Source organism: Hemitrygon akajei, chromosome 11 (genome assembly GCF_048418815.1).
Source record: "Hemitrygon akajei chromosome 11, sHemAka1.3, whole genome shotgun sequence".
NCBI lineage: Eukaryota > Metazoa > Chordata > Chondrichthyes > Myliobatiformes > Dasyatidae > Hemitrygon > Hemitrygon akajei.
Window position 1 is genome coordinate 5429014 of NC_133134.1, and position 14042 is coordinate 5443055.

The following is a 14042-nucleotide window of genomic DNA, read 5'->3' on the forward strand; positions in this document are numbered from 1 at the left end:
TTATTAAAGCGAAACACTGGTCCATTATCTCTGCAGCTTTAAAAAAAAATTCCATCCCCCTTCCCTCTTTCTCTATTCCCCACTCTAGCCTCTTCTTATTTGCACTCTGGTGCCTGTCCTCCTTCCCTATCTCCTGTGATCCATCCTTGTCCAGCTCTTCACCTTTCCTAATCACTTGGCTTCACCTATCACCTTCTAACTATCCTCCTTCCCCTCCCTCCACCTTTTTATTCTGGTATCTCTTCTCCCTTCCTTTCCAATCCTGATGAAGGGTCTCAGCCCGAAATGTCTACTGTTTATTCATCTGCACAGATGCTGCCTGACCTGCTGAGTTTCTCCAGTATTTTGTGTGTGTTGCTTATCATCAGTTCTACTGGTTTACCGGGCATTCCGGACGGAGTGCTGGTGTTTTCCACACAGAGCCGGTTTTAATGTTTGGTGCTTTGTGATTGCAGTTGAGGAAGCTGGCCACGGACCTGGGTGCGATGGTGAACAACCCTCACCTGAGTGATGTGCAGCTTCAGCTGGACAGTGGCGAGGTTGTGTACGCTCACCAGTTCATTCTCTACGCTCGCTCTCCACGCCTCGTGCAGACTGTAAGTGAGAACGGAGTTTCCGTTTGCGCTGTTTATTTTGTCATTTTCATTCCAAAGACTTACGGTTAGCGTAGAGCAGTGTGTAAGTTAGTGTAACGCCATGATGCTGCCAGTGATCAGGGCTGAATTCCTGCTGCTGTCCGTAAGGAGTTTGATTTTCTCCCCTTAGCCGTGTGGGTTTCCTCTGGGTGCTTTGGTTTCCACCCTCATTCCAAAGAAATGCGCGTTAGTGTTAGTAAGTTGTGGGTATGCTATGTTGTGGCACTTGTGGGCTGCCCCCAGCACCTCCTCGGACTGTGTTGGGCATTGACATTTCATAGTTTCGGTGTAGATAAAGCTAATCTGTAACTTTTGATGTCTTGGCTCCGTAGTGCCACTCTGCAAAACAACTCATTTCATGTCAGCGACAATAAACCGGACTGATTCTCTCCCGTCACACGCGGTTAAAACTTGCACAGCATCATTTAGATCAACCTCAGGTGTGTAATGTCACCAAGACAAATAATCGTAGAATGGTTACAGTACATCATTTCATTTATTGTATCGCCAGCACCTCCCTACCAGAGCAACCTGCTACTCCCGCACCCTTGTCCCCTTTCTGTGGTGTGGCAGTTTTCCTCACTGATGGAGGATGAGAGGTGACCTGATAGAGGTGTATAACAGACACCCCACCCTGCAAAAACTCATTTCAGGGAGGTAGCACCACAACCCCTGCCCCCCACAACCCCATATCCCCATATTCCCCCCACCCCCCCGGTTGACCTCCAAGGGTGTATGAATACAGAACATTTGATTATGAAAGAACACAACAATTTATTGGATCACGTATTGAAACTACTTATACACACACACTCACTCACTCACTCCTTGTTGAGTATTTTGTTGGCATTCTCAATGCTAATGCAGATAGCTTTTCTATTTCTTTTGCAAACTTTCCCTGTACTGTGATGTGGCTTGCTTGGCAGATTTGAGCAATTTGCCGGAAGTCTCAACCTCATAGCAGTCTGTGTCAATGAATTCGTTCATTTTGCAAGACATCAGATTCACAATTACATTGTTATCATGGAGTCATTTTTTAAAATTCTTTTACAACTTTAAGCAAGTCTACAGGGAGTTTGACCTCATCACGTAGGGCATCAATAGAGTAGCTCCTTAGCAACTAGCCGGCTAGTTTAAATAACGTTAGCCATGCTAATGAACGAACGACACCTGTTAAACTCACCTTAATGTGTCTTTTACAGTCATTTAACCCACCACGGGCAACAGAAAAGCCACTGTTGCAAACAGTGCAGTGAGCAACAGTGTCATTATTTTTGACCCCTATTAGGCAGGGGTACACTTTAGTGTAGTCTGGGGTGAAGTACGTTTTATATTTTCTTTTTTTGGAACAGTCTGCCATGGTGCTGCAGGACACTAAACTGAACTGATGGGCAAAGAAAGAGAGAGAGAGGTCGACTGTAAAGCCCGCCCACAGAGAAAGCTGATAGGTCTACTGAGCACAAAGAGAGACCAATCAGGATGCTCTCTCTGTCACTCTCTCGCTCGCTCTCTCTCAAAAAAATCAACTTCCAGGATATTGTATATAATTTGTGGGCATCAGGGAGCCGTTATCAGTATGCGGGAGACTCCCAGAACTTCCGGGAGAGATATGATGTCTGGTATAAGATGATGAGAGGCATTGATCGTGTGGATAGTCAGAGGCTTTTTCCCAGGGCTGAAATGGCTGTCATGTCAGTTTTAAGGTGCTTGGAAGAAGCTACAGAGGAGATGTGAGGGGTAAGTTTTTTATGCAGAGGGTGGTGAGTGTATGGAATGGGCTGCTGGTGACGGTGGTGGAGGTGGATATGATAGGGTCTTTTAAGAGACTCTCGGATAGGTACATGGAGCTTAGAAAAATAGAGGGCTATGGGTAACTCCAGGTAATTTCTAAAGTACGTACATGTTCGGCACAGCATTGTGGGCTGAAGGGCCTGTATTATGCTGTAGTTTTTCTGTGTTTCTATCCATTTTTTCAATTCCTTCTGGGCTATGAAGGGCTCTGATCACCCACAACATACCATCTTCTCACCATCAGGAGCTTAAAGATCCACATTTGGTGTTTTAGGAGCAGCTTCTTCACCTCCATCATCAGATTTCTGAATGGTCCATGAACCCTGCCTCTCTACTTGCTCTCTTTTTGCACTTCTTATTCATTTTTTATATTTCTTATTATAACTTATAGTTCATTTTATTTGTTGCACGGTGCTGCTGCTGCAAAATAAATTTCACTCACATGGCAGCTGGTAGGAATTGGGTTTAATTGTAATCCTTTCCCTGAAGGTGGGGGTAAAGTTTTCCACTCGGTACTGCTCTGGAACCATCTCCATATCCAAAGACATTGAAAGTTTCTTGTCAGAGGCGTTATGTGAAGCTGTCATCTCAACCCGACCTCGTCTGGTGCGAGGGAATTACAAACATGAGATTCTAGAGATGTTGGAAATCCAGAGCAATACACAAAATGTTGGGGGAACTCAGCAAGTCAGGCAGCATCTATGGAGAAGGTATAAACAGTGAAGGGCCTAGGTACATTTTGAGCCTTTATCAGGACTCTTGAAGGGTCTCGGCCTGAAACAGCTACTGTTTATTCCTCTCTATAAACACTGCCTGACCCGCTGAGTTCCTCCAGCATTTTGTGTGTGTTGGTTACAGAGATGTCTTGTTGCATGAGAACAGATTACTCACAGTTAGCGTAACACTATTACAGTGCCTGTGACCCACTGTGTCTGTAATGAGTTTGTACATTCTCCCCGTGACCTTTTGGGTTTCAGTTTCCTCCCACGTTCCAAAGATGTACGTTAATGGTCATATGGACGTAATTGCGTAGTATGGGTTCATTGGGCCAGAACGGCCTGTTCCCCTGCTGTCTCTAAATAAATGAACATGTGTGTCACGCACAACTGCATCGACACCCTGTGACTGTGTCCTGCTGGACACCTACCCACACGGCAACTTGTGCCATTAATGCATTTGAAGCTATCACAATTATCTCAGCTTTGAGCCTGTGAACATTCAAACTGCAAATGGTGCTCCACTTCTATGTTCTCCTGTAATGCTTTTTTTGTCCCTCAGTTCCTTTAAGACCACAAGACATAGGAGTGGTATTAGGCCATTTGGCCCATTGAGTCTGCTCTGCTATCCCACCATGTTTGATTTATTATTCCTCTCAACCCCATTCTCCTGCCTTCTCCCCGTAACCTTTGACAACCGGACTAATCAAGAACCTTCGACCTCTGCTTTAAATATACCCAGTGACTTGGCCTCCACAGGTGTCTGTGGCAATGAGTTCCACAGATTCATCACCCTCTGGCTAAAGAAATTCCTCCTCATCTTTGTACTAAATGGACGTCCTTCTATTCTGAGGAAGTGCCCTCTGGTCCTTGACTCCTCCACTCTATCTAGGCCTTTGAATATTTGAAATTTCAGTGAGATCCCTCTCGTTCTTCTCAGATCCGGTGAGCACAGGTCCGGAGCCATCAAATACTCCTCACGTGTTCATTCCCAGAATTGCTCCCACAAACTTCCTCTGGACCTTCTCCAATGCCAGCACATCTTTTCTTAGATAAAGGGCTCAAAACTGCTCACAATTCTAGTCTGATCAAAGCCTTATTAAGTTGGATGACACATTGACTTTGGTGCCTTGCTGCTCTGCAGGTGCACAGTGAGGGGTTCCTGGTGGAAGAGGACAACACCACTGAGACTCGACGACTCTTACTGCCTGATGTTACAGTGCAAGCAGTTCTCTCCTTTCTCCGTTACCTGTACAATGCCAGTGTCTCGCTGTCGCCCGCCGTGCTTCCAGACCTGTGTGCACTTGCCAAAAGGTAAGTGTGATGAGAAAGCAGTGGTGTTAATCTTTTATGTTAAAGTCACTTGTAAAGAACATCTTAAAATAATCATACTCAGTTTTATTTGTCACATGTACATGGAGACATACAGTGAAATGCAGGAAATCATAAACACGAGAGATTCTGCCAATGCTGGAGGAACTCAGTTGGTCAGGCAGTGTTTAAGGAAAAGAGTAAACATTCACTGTTTTTGGGGTGAGACCCTTCCTCAGGACTGAAGAAAGGTCTTGGCCTGAAACACTGACTGTTAATTAATTTCCATAGATCAGGGGTTCCCAGCTTGGGGTCCCCAGACCCCTTGCTTAATGGTACTGATCCAGGGCATAAGACAGGTTGGGAACATCTGCAATAGTTGCTGCCTGACTTGCAGAGTCCCTCCTGCGGATTTGTGTGTGAACAGCCAACACAACCTACAAATGTGCTGGCGGCAGCCCGCAAATGTCAGCACACATTCCAGCACCAACATAGAAAGCCCATGAAAGGGCTGAGAGGGGAAATAAATCAGCCATGATTGAATGGCAAAGCAGACCTGATGGGCTGAATGGCCTCATTCTGCTCCTCTGTCTTATGGTTTTACACACTGGCTCCTGTGTTTCCTTTAACACACTGGGGGTCCGGTTCCTGAGGCACGTCTCAGGTTGTGCTGGTTGCTAACACAAACAACGCATTTCACTGGGTTTTAATGTTCACATGAGAAATAAATCTGAAATCTGAAAGAACCACTTTGTGCCTCCACCATCAGATCATCAATGTTACTGTGCCTCAATCGCATCCCATTTCCACACCCCAAGACTGTTAGTATCCTCAAATATCACACAAATTACCAGTACAAATGGGAACAATAGCTGCATTCCTTTGGTTCCACCACCCAGGACAGCTCTCTTCTCACTGCTGTCATCAGGAAGAAGGTACAGGAGCCTCAAGGCTCACACCACCAGGTTCAGGAACAGTTATTACCCCTCAGACATCAGACTCTTGAACTAAAGGGGATAACACATGTTCTACCAGTCTGTTGTTGCCAGTACAATCTTCTATGCGGTGGTGTGCTGGGTCAAAGGCATCAACACGGGCGATTGGAGGCTGTGGTAGAACAAAGGCCCCTTTGGAAAATCCTGGCAATTCTGAAAAATGTTCTCACCCTCTGCATGCCACCTTGGCTGAACAGAGGAACGCTTTTAGTAATAGACTAAGACAACTGCGCTGCTCCAAATAGCGCTGTACGAGGTCTTTCTTACCCTCGGCCATCAGGCTCTATAATGAGTCAACCTATAGCTGGGGAAGTGTTGACTTTCTCCTGTTAGGCTGTTTGTGGTAACTTATATTTTATTCTTTCTTACTTCTCTTCTAATGTTTGTATATCTGTGCACTTGTAATGCTACTGTGACTCTGTAATTTCCTTTGGGATCAATAAAGTATCTATCTGTCTTCACTCACCCCAACATTGAACTGTTCCCACAACCTACGATCCTGCTTTCATAGACTCTTTGGCATCTTACGTTCTCTATATGTGTTGCTTATTATTTATATTATTATTTATTTATTTTCTCCTGTATTTACTCAGTTTGTTGACTTTTGGCTGTTGGTCTGTTGGGTGCGGTCTTTCATTGCAAGAAAACAAAAATCAGGGTTGTAGATGGTGACATACACACATGAACTTGGACAATAAATTTACGTTGAACTTTAAGTGAGAGGTTGTGGACTGCCCCCAGCACATCCTTAAGCCATGTTGGTTGTTAACACAAACGACACATTTCACTGTCTGTTTCCATGCATGTGATTTTGAAGCGAATCTGAATCTGCAACTTGCCGTTTCTGCTTGTACTGCTTTATGAACATCTTCAGTGAATGGTAGAATCCCACGCCAGCAGGTTCAAGAAATAAGAAATAGGAGCAGGAATCGGCCATCCGGCCCGTCTGCTTCGCCATTCAATAAGAACATGGCTGACCTGGCCATGGACTCATCTCCACCTACCTGCCTTTCCCCCATAACCCTCAATTCCCCTACCACGCAAAAATCTATCCAACCTTGTCTTAAATATATTTACTGAGGTAGCCTCCACTGCTTCATTGGGCAGAGAATTCCACGGATTCACCAGTCTGGGAAAAGCAGTTCCTCCTCATCTCTGTCCTAAATCTACTCCCCCGAATCTTGAGGCTATGTCGCCTAGTTCTAGTCTCAGCTACCAGTGGACACAACTTTCCTGCCTCTATCTTATCTATCCCTTTCATAATTTTATATGTTTCTATCACAGTTGGTGCCCTTCAACCATCAGTCTCCTGAACTGGTGTGGATAACTTCACTCACCTCAAAGCTTCAGAACTACAGACTCACTTTCAAGGACTCTGCACCTCCTGTCCTCAGGATTATTTATTTATGTAGTTGCTCAGTTTGTCTTTTGCACAAACTAGTTGTCTGTCAGTCTTTGTAGTTTTTCCATTGATTCTGTTGTATTTCTTTGTTCTAATATGAATACCTGCAGGAGAATGTACCTTGGGAAAGTATGTGGTGACATTTATAGACGTTGATAATCCATTTACTTTAGCCTTTATTAATTGGGATTAACTTCCAATATTTGGGAAAGTTTGCCAGTCCAACCCCACCAGCGTTCTAAGTGTGTCGGAGTGGAAGTTTTATTGTTACACAGTTTTTTTAAAAGAGGGCAATGCAGGGTGGGGTTTGGCCGTAGCTGAAACAAGCTCTGGGGGTTCTGTGGCTTTGTGACGCCTTCCTCTGTTAACCAGGTTCGCTGTGAGTGAGCTGGATGAGATGTGCAGAACCTATTCAGCGGGAGCTGAGCCTCATGGGGAGGATTCTGAAAATGATCCGTTTGCTAGAGTGAAAGATGAAGATTATGGGATCAGAGAAGACCACCTGCAGGATCTCCTGAGGTCCATGTGGATGGATGAAGTTGAAGAGCCAGCCTTCCTTACCCCAGCTGCAGAGGATGATGGCGCAGACAAAGCCGACGAGAGAGTTGGGGACGAGGAGTTAGACGAGCTCTATCAGTTTGCCGCAACTCAGAGAACCTCTCTGAAGAACATTCAAACAAGCGGGAGGCTCAGCCTTGAGAATGACAGTGCAGAGACTGGGGGAGAGGTTGACACCTCTGGAGAAAGTGAGCCGAGTGCGGAAGAACCAAGGACGGCAAGTCTGCCTGCTGAAGACTCTGTCACTGGAAGTGAGATGGCTTCTGATTTGCGGAGCCTTTCGAAACCCTTGGAGACATCTTGGAAGGGCAAAGCATTTCAGCTGAACCATAGCCTTGAATCCGATGCAAACTGTAATGCCAGTGACTGCCTGTTTTCAGAGACTGATGTATCAGTGGATTTGCAGCAAGATGTGAATCTGGAGGCTGGTGCCTCCTCAACAGGCAGGTCGTCCTCCAGAAAGAGTTCCATCAGGAGTAACTTTTCCGACCACTGCAGTATCACCAGAATCTCCCCCACGTGTGACGCTGAAAGCCCATCTGCTTGCCTGAGCTTTCCTGATCTGCCTGTGGTCGGGCTGTCACCATTGGAAGTAGACGAGAGATCCACACAAGCTGAGGGCTCGGCTTCACCGCCCAGACCCACACACCATGAAACAGTGTGTAACGTCTCAGCAACTCCCTGTGGACAACCGCCTGGCTTTCCTGGAGTTGCACAGGATCTGGCCAGTCTGAGATCTCCGGGCTCCCTGCAAGGGGAATGGCCTTCAAAGCCAAAGGCTGCCTCACTTAGTGCATCTCTGTCATTTTCACCTGGTACCTGTGAGAGGCAGCAGTGTGACCTGGCATCACCCATTAGCATCAACTCCAGTCCGTCTGCAGCAGAGAACAGGTCCAACGATGTGGTGGTGGTCATCGATTCAGATGAGGAAGTGGGAATAATTCAGAGTGAAACAGTGCGACCCAGTTCACAGTCGGTGCCTTTGTCCCCTGCTCCAGAAGCTGACCCGAGCGCTGCAGGTACATCTGACGTATTGTCAGTCCCCAAGGCTGGACAGCAAAACTGCAGGACAGCCGGACAGCATTGGGGTGAATCGCAGAGGGCTCGCGTTCCCGAGCCGTTGGGTGTTGCTAAGGAGCATGGACAAGGAAGTCAGGACGGGAACATTGGAAGTGAGCTGACCCTCCGGCTCAGCAGCGATGGTGAGCAGAACCAGCCAGACCTCGATGCAGAGCACTCGTGGCTGGTCTCAGCCACTCCCCTTCCGGCAGGAACCGCCTGCTCCTCCACACAGACTGAGCAGTGTTTTTCAGAGAATCAGACCGTGAAAAGAGGCATGTTGTATGAGGACCCAGTGAACCAGGAATCCACCAGGTTAAAAACTAACAGTGTGGGAGAGGAGCTTACAGTGACAGCTACCCCAGAGAAGAACGCCTTCAGAAGGGTCCAGGAAGCAAGCCCGGCCAGTGAATTGGATTGTTTTGCGGAGAGCAGCTTTAACAATCAGTCGTTGAGTGATTCACCACCTTTGACCCCTTTTCCTCTAACACAGACCTCGGACTGCGTTGTTGAGTTGGAGAGTGACGTTGGCTGTACACCGTCAGCCCCGCCAGAGGCCGCACTGTCTGTCTCTCTCAGCTCGGAGGAGAAGGAAAACACAGACACCTCTGTGCTGGAGATCATGGACATCGAGGAGAAGACAACCGCTCAGGCTGAACACTTTGAGGACGAACCCCCAATGCCTTTTGACAATGATTTCTGGCCCTCCGAGGGTAGTCCAAGCATTGAAGAGGCCTCCGCTAGCGGGACAGCCACTCGAGTGATGAACTGGGAGGAAACTTATCCCATCGCTAACGGACAGAATAAAAACAGCACCCCACTTCCAGAGAAATCAAATCCCACACCTTCCTTCCCGTCTGCAGAAGAGCTCAGTGCCAGAGACCCAGAGGATGCCCTTTCCAGAAGACAGGATCCTAGTTCTCTGGATTCTAAAATCTGGGATGATTGGGAAGAGGCGGATCTACTTCCTGAGGTCCAGCGTGGACTGTCTCAGAAGCTGCCTGCCACTGAATCTCATCGGAGAACTTTAGAGCACAATATTGCAGGTCAGTGTGAAGTTTACACATTATCTTATGATTCTGTCAAATGGCAGGTATCGGACAGAACGGAGAGGGTCCAGAGGAGCTTCATGAGAATTTACCTGGGAATGAAAGGGTTAATGATTGAGGAGTGTTTGATAGCTCTGGACCTGTACTTGAGCTTAGAAGAACGGTGGGGTGGGAGGAGCTCATGAAAACCTACCCAGCAGAGTCATAGAACACTAGAGCACAGAAACAGGCCCCTCAGTCCATCTAGTTCGTGCCAAATTATTAATCTACTTAGTCCCATTGACCTGCACCAGAACCATACCCCTCCATACACCTCCCATCCACGTACCTATCCAAATTTTTCTTAAATGTTGAAATTGAACCCACATCTGCCACTTCTGCAGGCAGCTCGATCCACACTCTCTCCACCCTCTAAGTTGAAGAAGTTTCCCTCATGTTCCTCTCACCTTACAGCTTTAACCTTGGCTGTAGTCTTGCCCAACTTCAGTAGAAAAAGCCTGCTTGCATTTACCTTATCCATACCCCTCATAATTTCGCATCCATCTATCAAATCTCCTCTCAATCTTTCAGCTATGTTCTAGGGAATAAAGTCCCAACCAATTCATTATTTCCCTCTCATCAGTTCCTCAAGTCCTGGCAACATCCTTGGAAAAGTACATTGGTGTCATTGAAAAAGCATTTAGACAAGTACATGGAGAGATGTGGTCTGAATGCAGGAAATTGGGACTAACTAGTTGGACAATGTGGTTGGAATGGACTGTATGGGATTGCTTACACCCCATCACATCGCAGGCACCCACTACTCTGTGTAAAAACAACTTCACCTCTCACCCTTAAATGTGCTTTCTACCCTGGGCAAAAGATTCTGACTGTCTACCCTATCATAATTTTCTAAACTTCGGTCAGATCTCCTCTCAGCCTCCAACACTCTGGAGAAAACAATACAAGTTTGTACAACTTTTAGCTGATGCTGTCTGAGCCAGGCGGCATCCGTGATGGATCTCTGCACCCTTTCCACCACACCGCATCTTTCCTGTAACAGGCTGAGCTGAACTGTACATAATATTCCAATTGTGGCCAAACCAGAGTTTTATATAGTGTTGTTCCTGATGTGTCATTTTTCAGTCCCTCCATTTGAATCAGGCTGATTTTTGAGGTGTTTACAGGCTAAATTATTTTCTGTTTTCCATCTGATTTCAGTGCCTATTGGTGGAAGGAGAGCACACCACCAAACAGCACCCGTCACCCCGGAACCACCGTACTCAACAATGGCCACACCCTGTCTGAAGAGAGAGCTGAGCAAGTAAGAGGAGGATGGGAGGGGTGGGGGGTCCTGATCTGCACTTTGTGCCAAGCATCTCCGATCAGGAATCAGGAGTTGCTTCTTCATCCCGAGCGTGTTTCTGTGCCCACCAGCAGTGGTGAAGGTGATAGCCGAGAAAGTTTTCTGGAAAGCAGGAGTTGGTTTATTGTTGTCACGTGTTCTGAGATACAGTGAAAAGCTTCTCTTGCATGTTCACACAGATCAGGTCGTGCATTGAGGTAGAGAAGGTAAAACAAGGGCAGCTCAGTAGTGAGGTGGTTAGTGTGACACTACTACAGCTCGGAATGTCGGAGTTCAGAGTTCAATTCCAGCATCCTCTAAGGAAGCTTGTACGTTCTTCCCTCATACGTGTGGGTTTCCTCCAGATACTCCGGTTTCCTTCCACAGTCCAAAGACGTACCTGTTGGGTTATGGTAAATTGGGTTGCTCGGTGACCTGGAAGGGCCAGTTCATTGCTGTATCTCTGTATGCAGAATAGAGTGTTACGGTTACAGAGAAAGTGCAGTGCAGGTAACCAATAAGGTGCAAGGTTATAATGAGGTCACTGATGTCTTATCGTACTAGAGATCTATTTAATAGTTCTATAACAGCGGGATTGAAGCTGGCCTTGAGCCTAGTGGGACGTGCTTTCAGGCGTTTGTATTTTCTGCCCGATGCGAAAGGGGAGAGGGAGACGTCCAAGTTGGGTGGGGTCATTAACTATGCTGGCTACTTTATGAGAAGTGTAGACAGAGTCTGTGGAGGGGAGGCTCGTTCCAGATTCAGATTTATTATCACGGGTGTGTTCTAGTAATTGGTTTGTGTAGCTCAATGGATAAGATACTGGACAGTGGCTTCTCTGGAAACACCAGACAAGATCATACCGTGGCAGCTGAGGCAATAAGTTCAAATAATTCTGAATTAAATGGCCCTGAGTGTGAATAATTGTGAATTAAATGGCAGTGAGTGTGAATAATCGTGAATTAAATGGCCATGAGTGTGGCTGCCTACTGAAAGTCAGGGCAAGTCGCACAAAAGGTTGGAGGAACTCAACAAGTCAGGCAGCATCTATGGAGGTGAGTCCGATGAAGGTTCTCAGTTCAAAACATCAAATGTTTATTCCCCTCCATAGCTGCTACCCAACCTGCTAAGTTCTGTCAGCATTTTATTTATTTAGAGATAAATTTGAGCCACACTGCCCAGCAATCCACAGATTTAACCCCAGCCTAACCATGGGACATTTTACAATGACTAATTAATCTATTGACCAGTACGTCTCTGGACTGTGGGAGGAAACCGGAACCCACGTGCACACGGGAAGGAAAGTACAACCTGCTTACAGGGGACACCAGGATTAAATTCCATACCCAGCCCAAACCAAAAAGTGTCACACTAACCACATGCTACCATGGCAACCATTTTGTGCATGTTGCAACCACAAGTCAGTCTCCTAAAAACTCCAGCCTCCAAAGTAGTTCAGAGAAGCACTGAATGTAGAAATGGACAGTTAAAGCTGGACCATAGACTGTCACTGACCTTTGGCCCATCATCTCCTACTATCCCTCCATAACCACCCCCCCCCAATGCTTTCATCCATCGTCTGCCAGCCCTCGCCTTTCCCCTCTACACTCTGTCCTGATGCAGGGCCTCTCCCTGAACTGTCGACCACGCCTCAGACTCCTGAGACGCTGTTTGACCTGCTGAATTCCTCCAGCAGTCTGTTTTTATTGCAGATTTCTGCATCTTCAGGCAGCACAGGGTCCTGTCCATTAGCGTATGCTTTCACAGTGCCTGTGACCCAGGTTCAATATCCACTGCAGTCTGTAAAGAGTTTGCACGTTCTTCCCATGACCACAAGGGACTGAGTCAGGAAGCCGGATGCTCTGGTTTCCTCCCACATTCTGAGGACATAGGGGTTAGTAGGTTAATTGATCACAGGGGTAATTAGGCAGCTCGAGCTCATTGGATTGCAAGAATCTGTTGTATCTCTAAATAATTTTTCTGCCGTCTCTGGAGTTCCCAAATGACTGGATTTCAATGGCAGAGGTTTCTGAATTGTATTGAAGATGCTGATGTGATTTTTTTAAAAATCCAAATTTGTTCTTGAGGGTGTTTAGACAAAGGCAAACCACGTCGGTGATGTGAGCAACAGTATAATTTGCACTGTTATAGTGGAGGACACTGCTCAACTTGCTGAGTTCCTCCAGCAGATAGTTTATTGCTCCAGATTCCACCATCTGCAACCTCGTGTCCAAAAGACAGGAGCAAAATTAGGTCATTCCGCCCATTGAGGCAGCTCCATCATGGCTGACTTATTTTCCCCTCAACCCCATTCTCCTGCCGTCTCCCTATAATCTTTTGTCCCCTTACTAATCAAAAACTTATCAATGCCCACTTTAAATAGCCCATCTTTGGCAATGAATTCCACAGTTTCACCACCCTCTGGCTAAAGAAATTCCTCCTCATCTCTGTTCTAAGAGGATGCCCCTCTATTCTGAGGCAGTATCTCTTAACCTTGCTGATGTACTTTACATTCCAGGTTTGGTGTTCGACCAATGCCAAAACGGAAAATGATTCTGAAATTGAAAGAGATTTATGATTACACACATCAAACTGTTCAGCCAGACACCACTCAAGTATCATCTTCACTGAAAACAAAGCCGGTCCAACTGAGCAAACCAGGAACAAGTTCAGCAGACCAGCCGAAGACTGTTCCGTCACGGACTAAAGGTCTGAAACGCAGCTCAACTTCAGTAGCTAAAGGTTGCAAAAAGGTTTCTAAAGGACGTGTCAAGGCCACCAGTAAAAAGAAGGGAAGTGGTGTGCCAGACGGACTCAGACCTGAGGCCAAGCCGCCAGTCACCTCTGAAGTGGAGAACCAGCTGTCCTCGTCTCAAAGCTCCTCGTCCTCAGCTGTGAGTTCCTGTCTATCAGAAAGGTGGGTGAGATAAATTTCAGCTCGGAGAGAATAGTGTGTTCTTTGTCCAGCTTTGAGCCACTTGCACACTAGTTTGGAAGAGTGCTTGTCCATCTACATCTGGGTCTGCCATGTATTTAATTAAAGGTTGCTTAGTCCTTGAAGGTTCAAATTAGGTGTCTGTGCAATACATTAAAAAAATTAAAAATTACAATAAGTAAGTGCAAACAAGGAAAGCGAGAAAGTGTTCATGAACCATTCAGAAATCTGATGGTGGAGGGAAGAAGCTGTTCCTAAAACACTGAG

The 14042-nt window shown here is 46.4% G+C and overlaps 1 protein-coding gene across 1 annotated transcript in view; it reads left to right on the forward strand.

Moving 5' to 3' along the window:
• Positions 1 to 14042, forward strand: part of slx4 (SLX4 structure-specific endonuclease subunit homolog (S. cerevisiae)) — a 43839-nt gene that overhangs the window by 26272 nt on the left and 3525 nt on the right. The window contains exons 10-14 of the mRNA XM_073060106.1: positions 456 to 596; positions 4287 to 4456; positions 7223 to 9513; positions 10717 to 10819; positions 13359 to 13757. Of these exons, the coding sequence (XP_072916207.1) occupies positions 456 to 596; positions 4287 to 4456; positions 7223 to 9513; positions 10717 to 10819; positions 13359 to 13757 (3104 nt within the window). The remainder of the gene's footprint in view (positions 1 to 455; positions 597 to 4286; positions 4457 to 7222; positions 9514 to 10716; positions 10820 to 13358; positions 13758 to 14042) is intronic.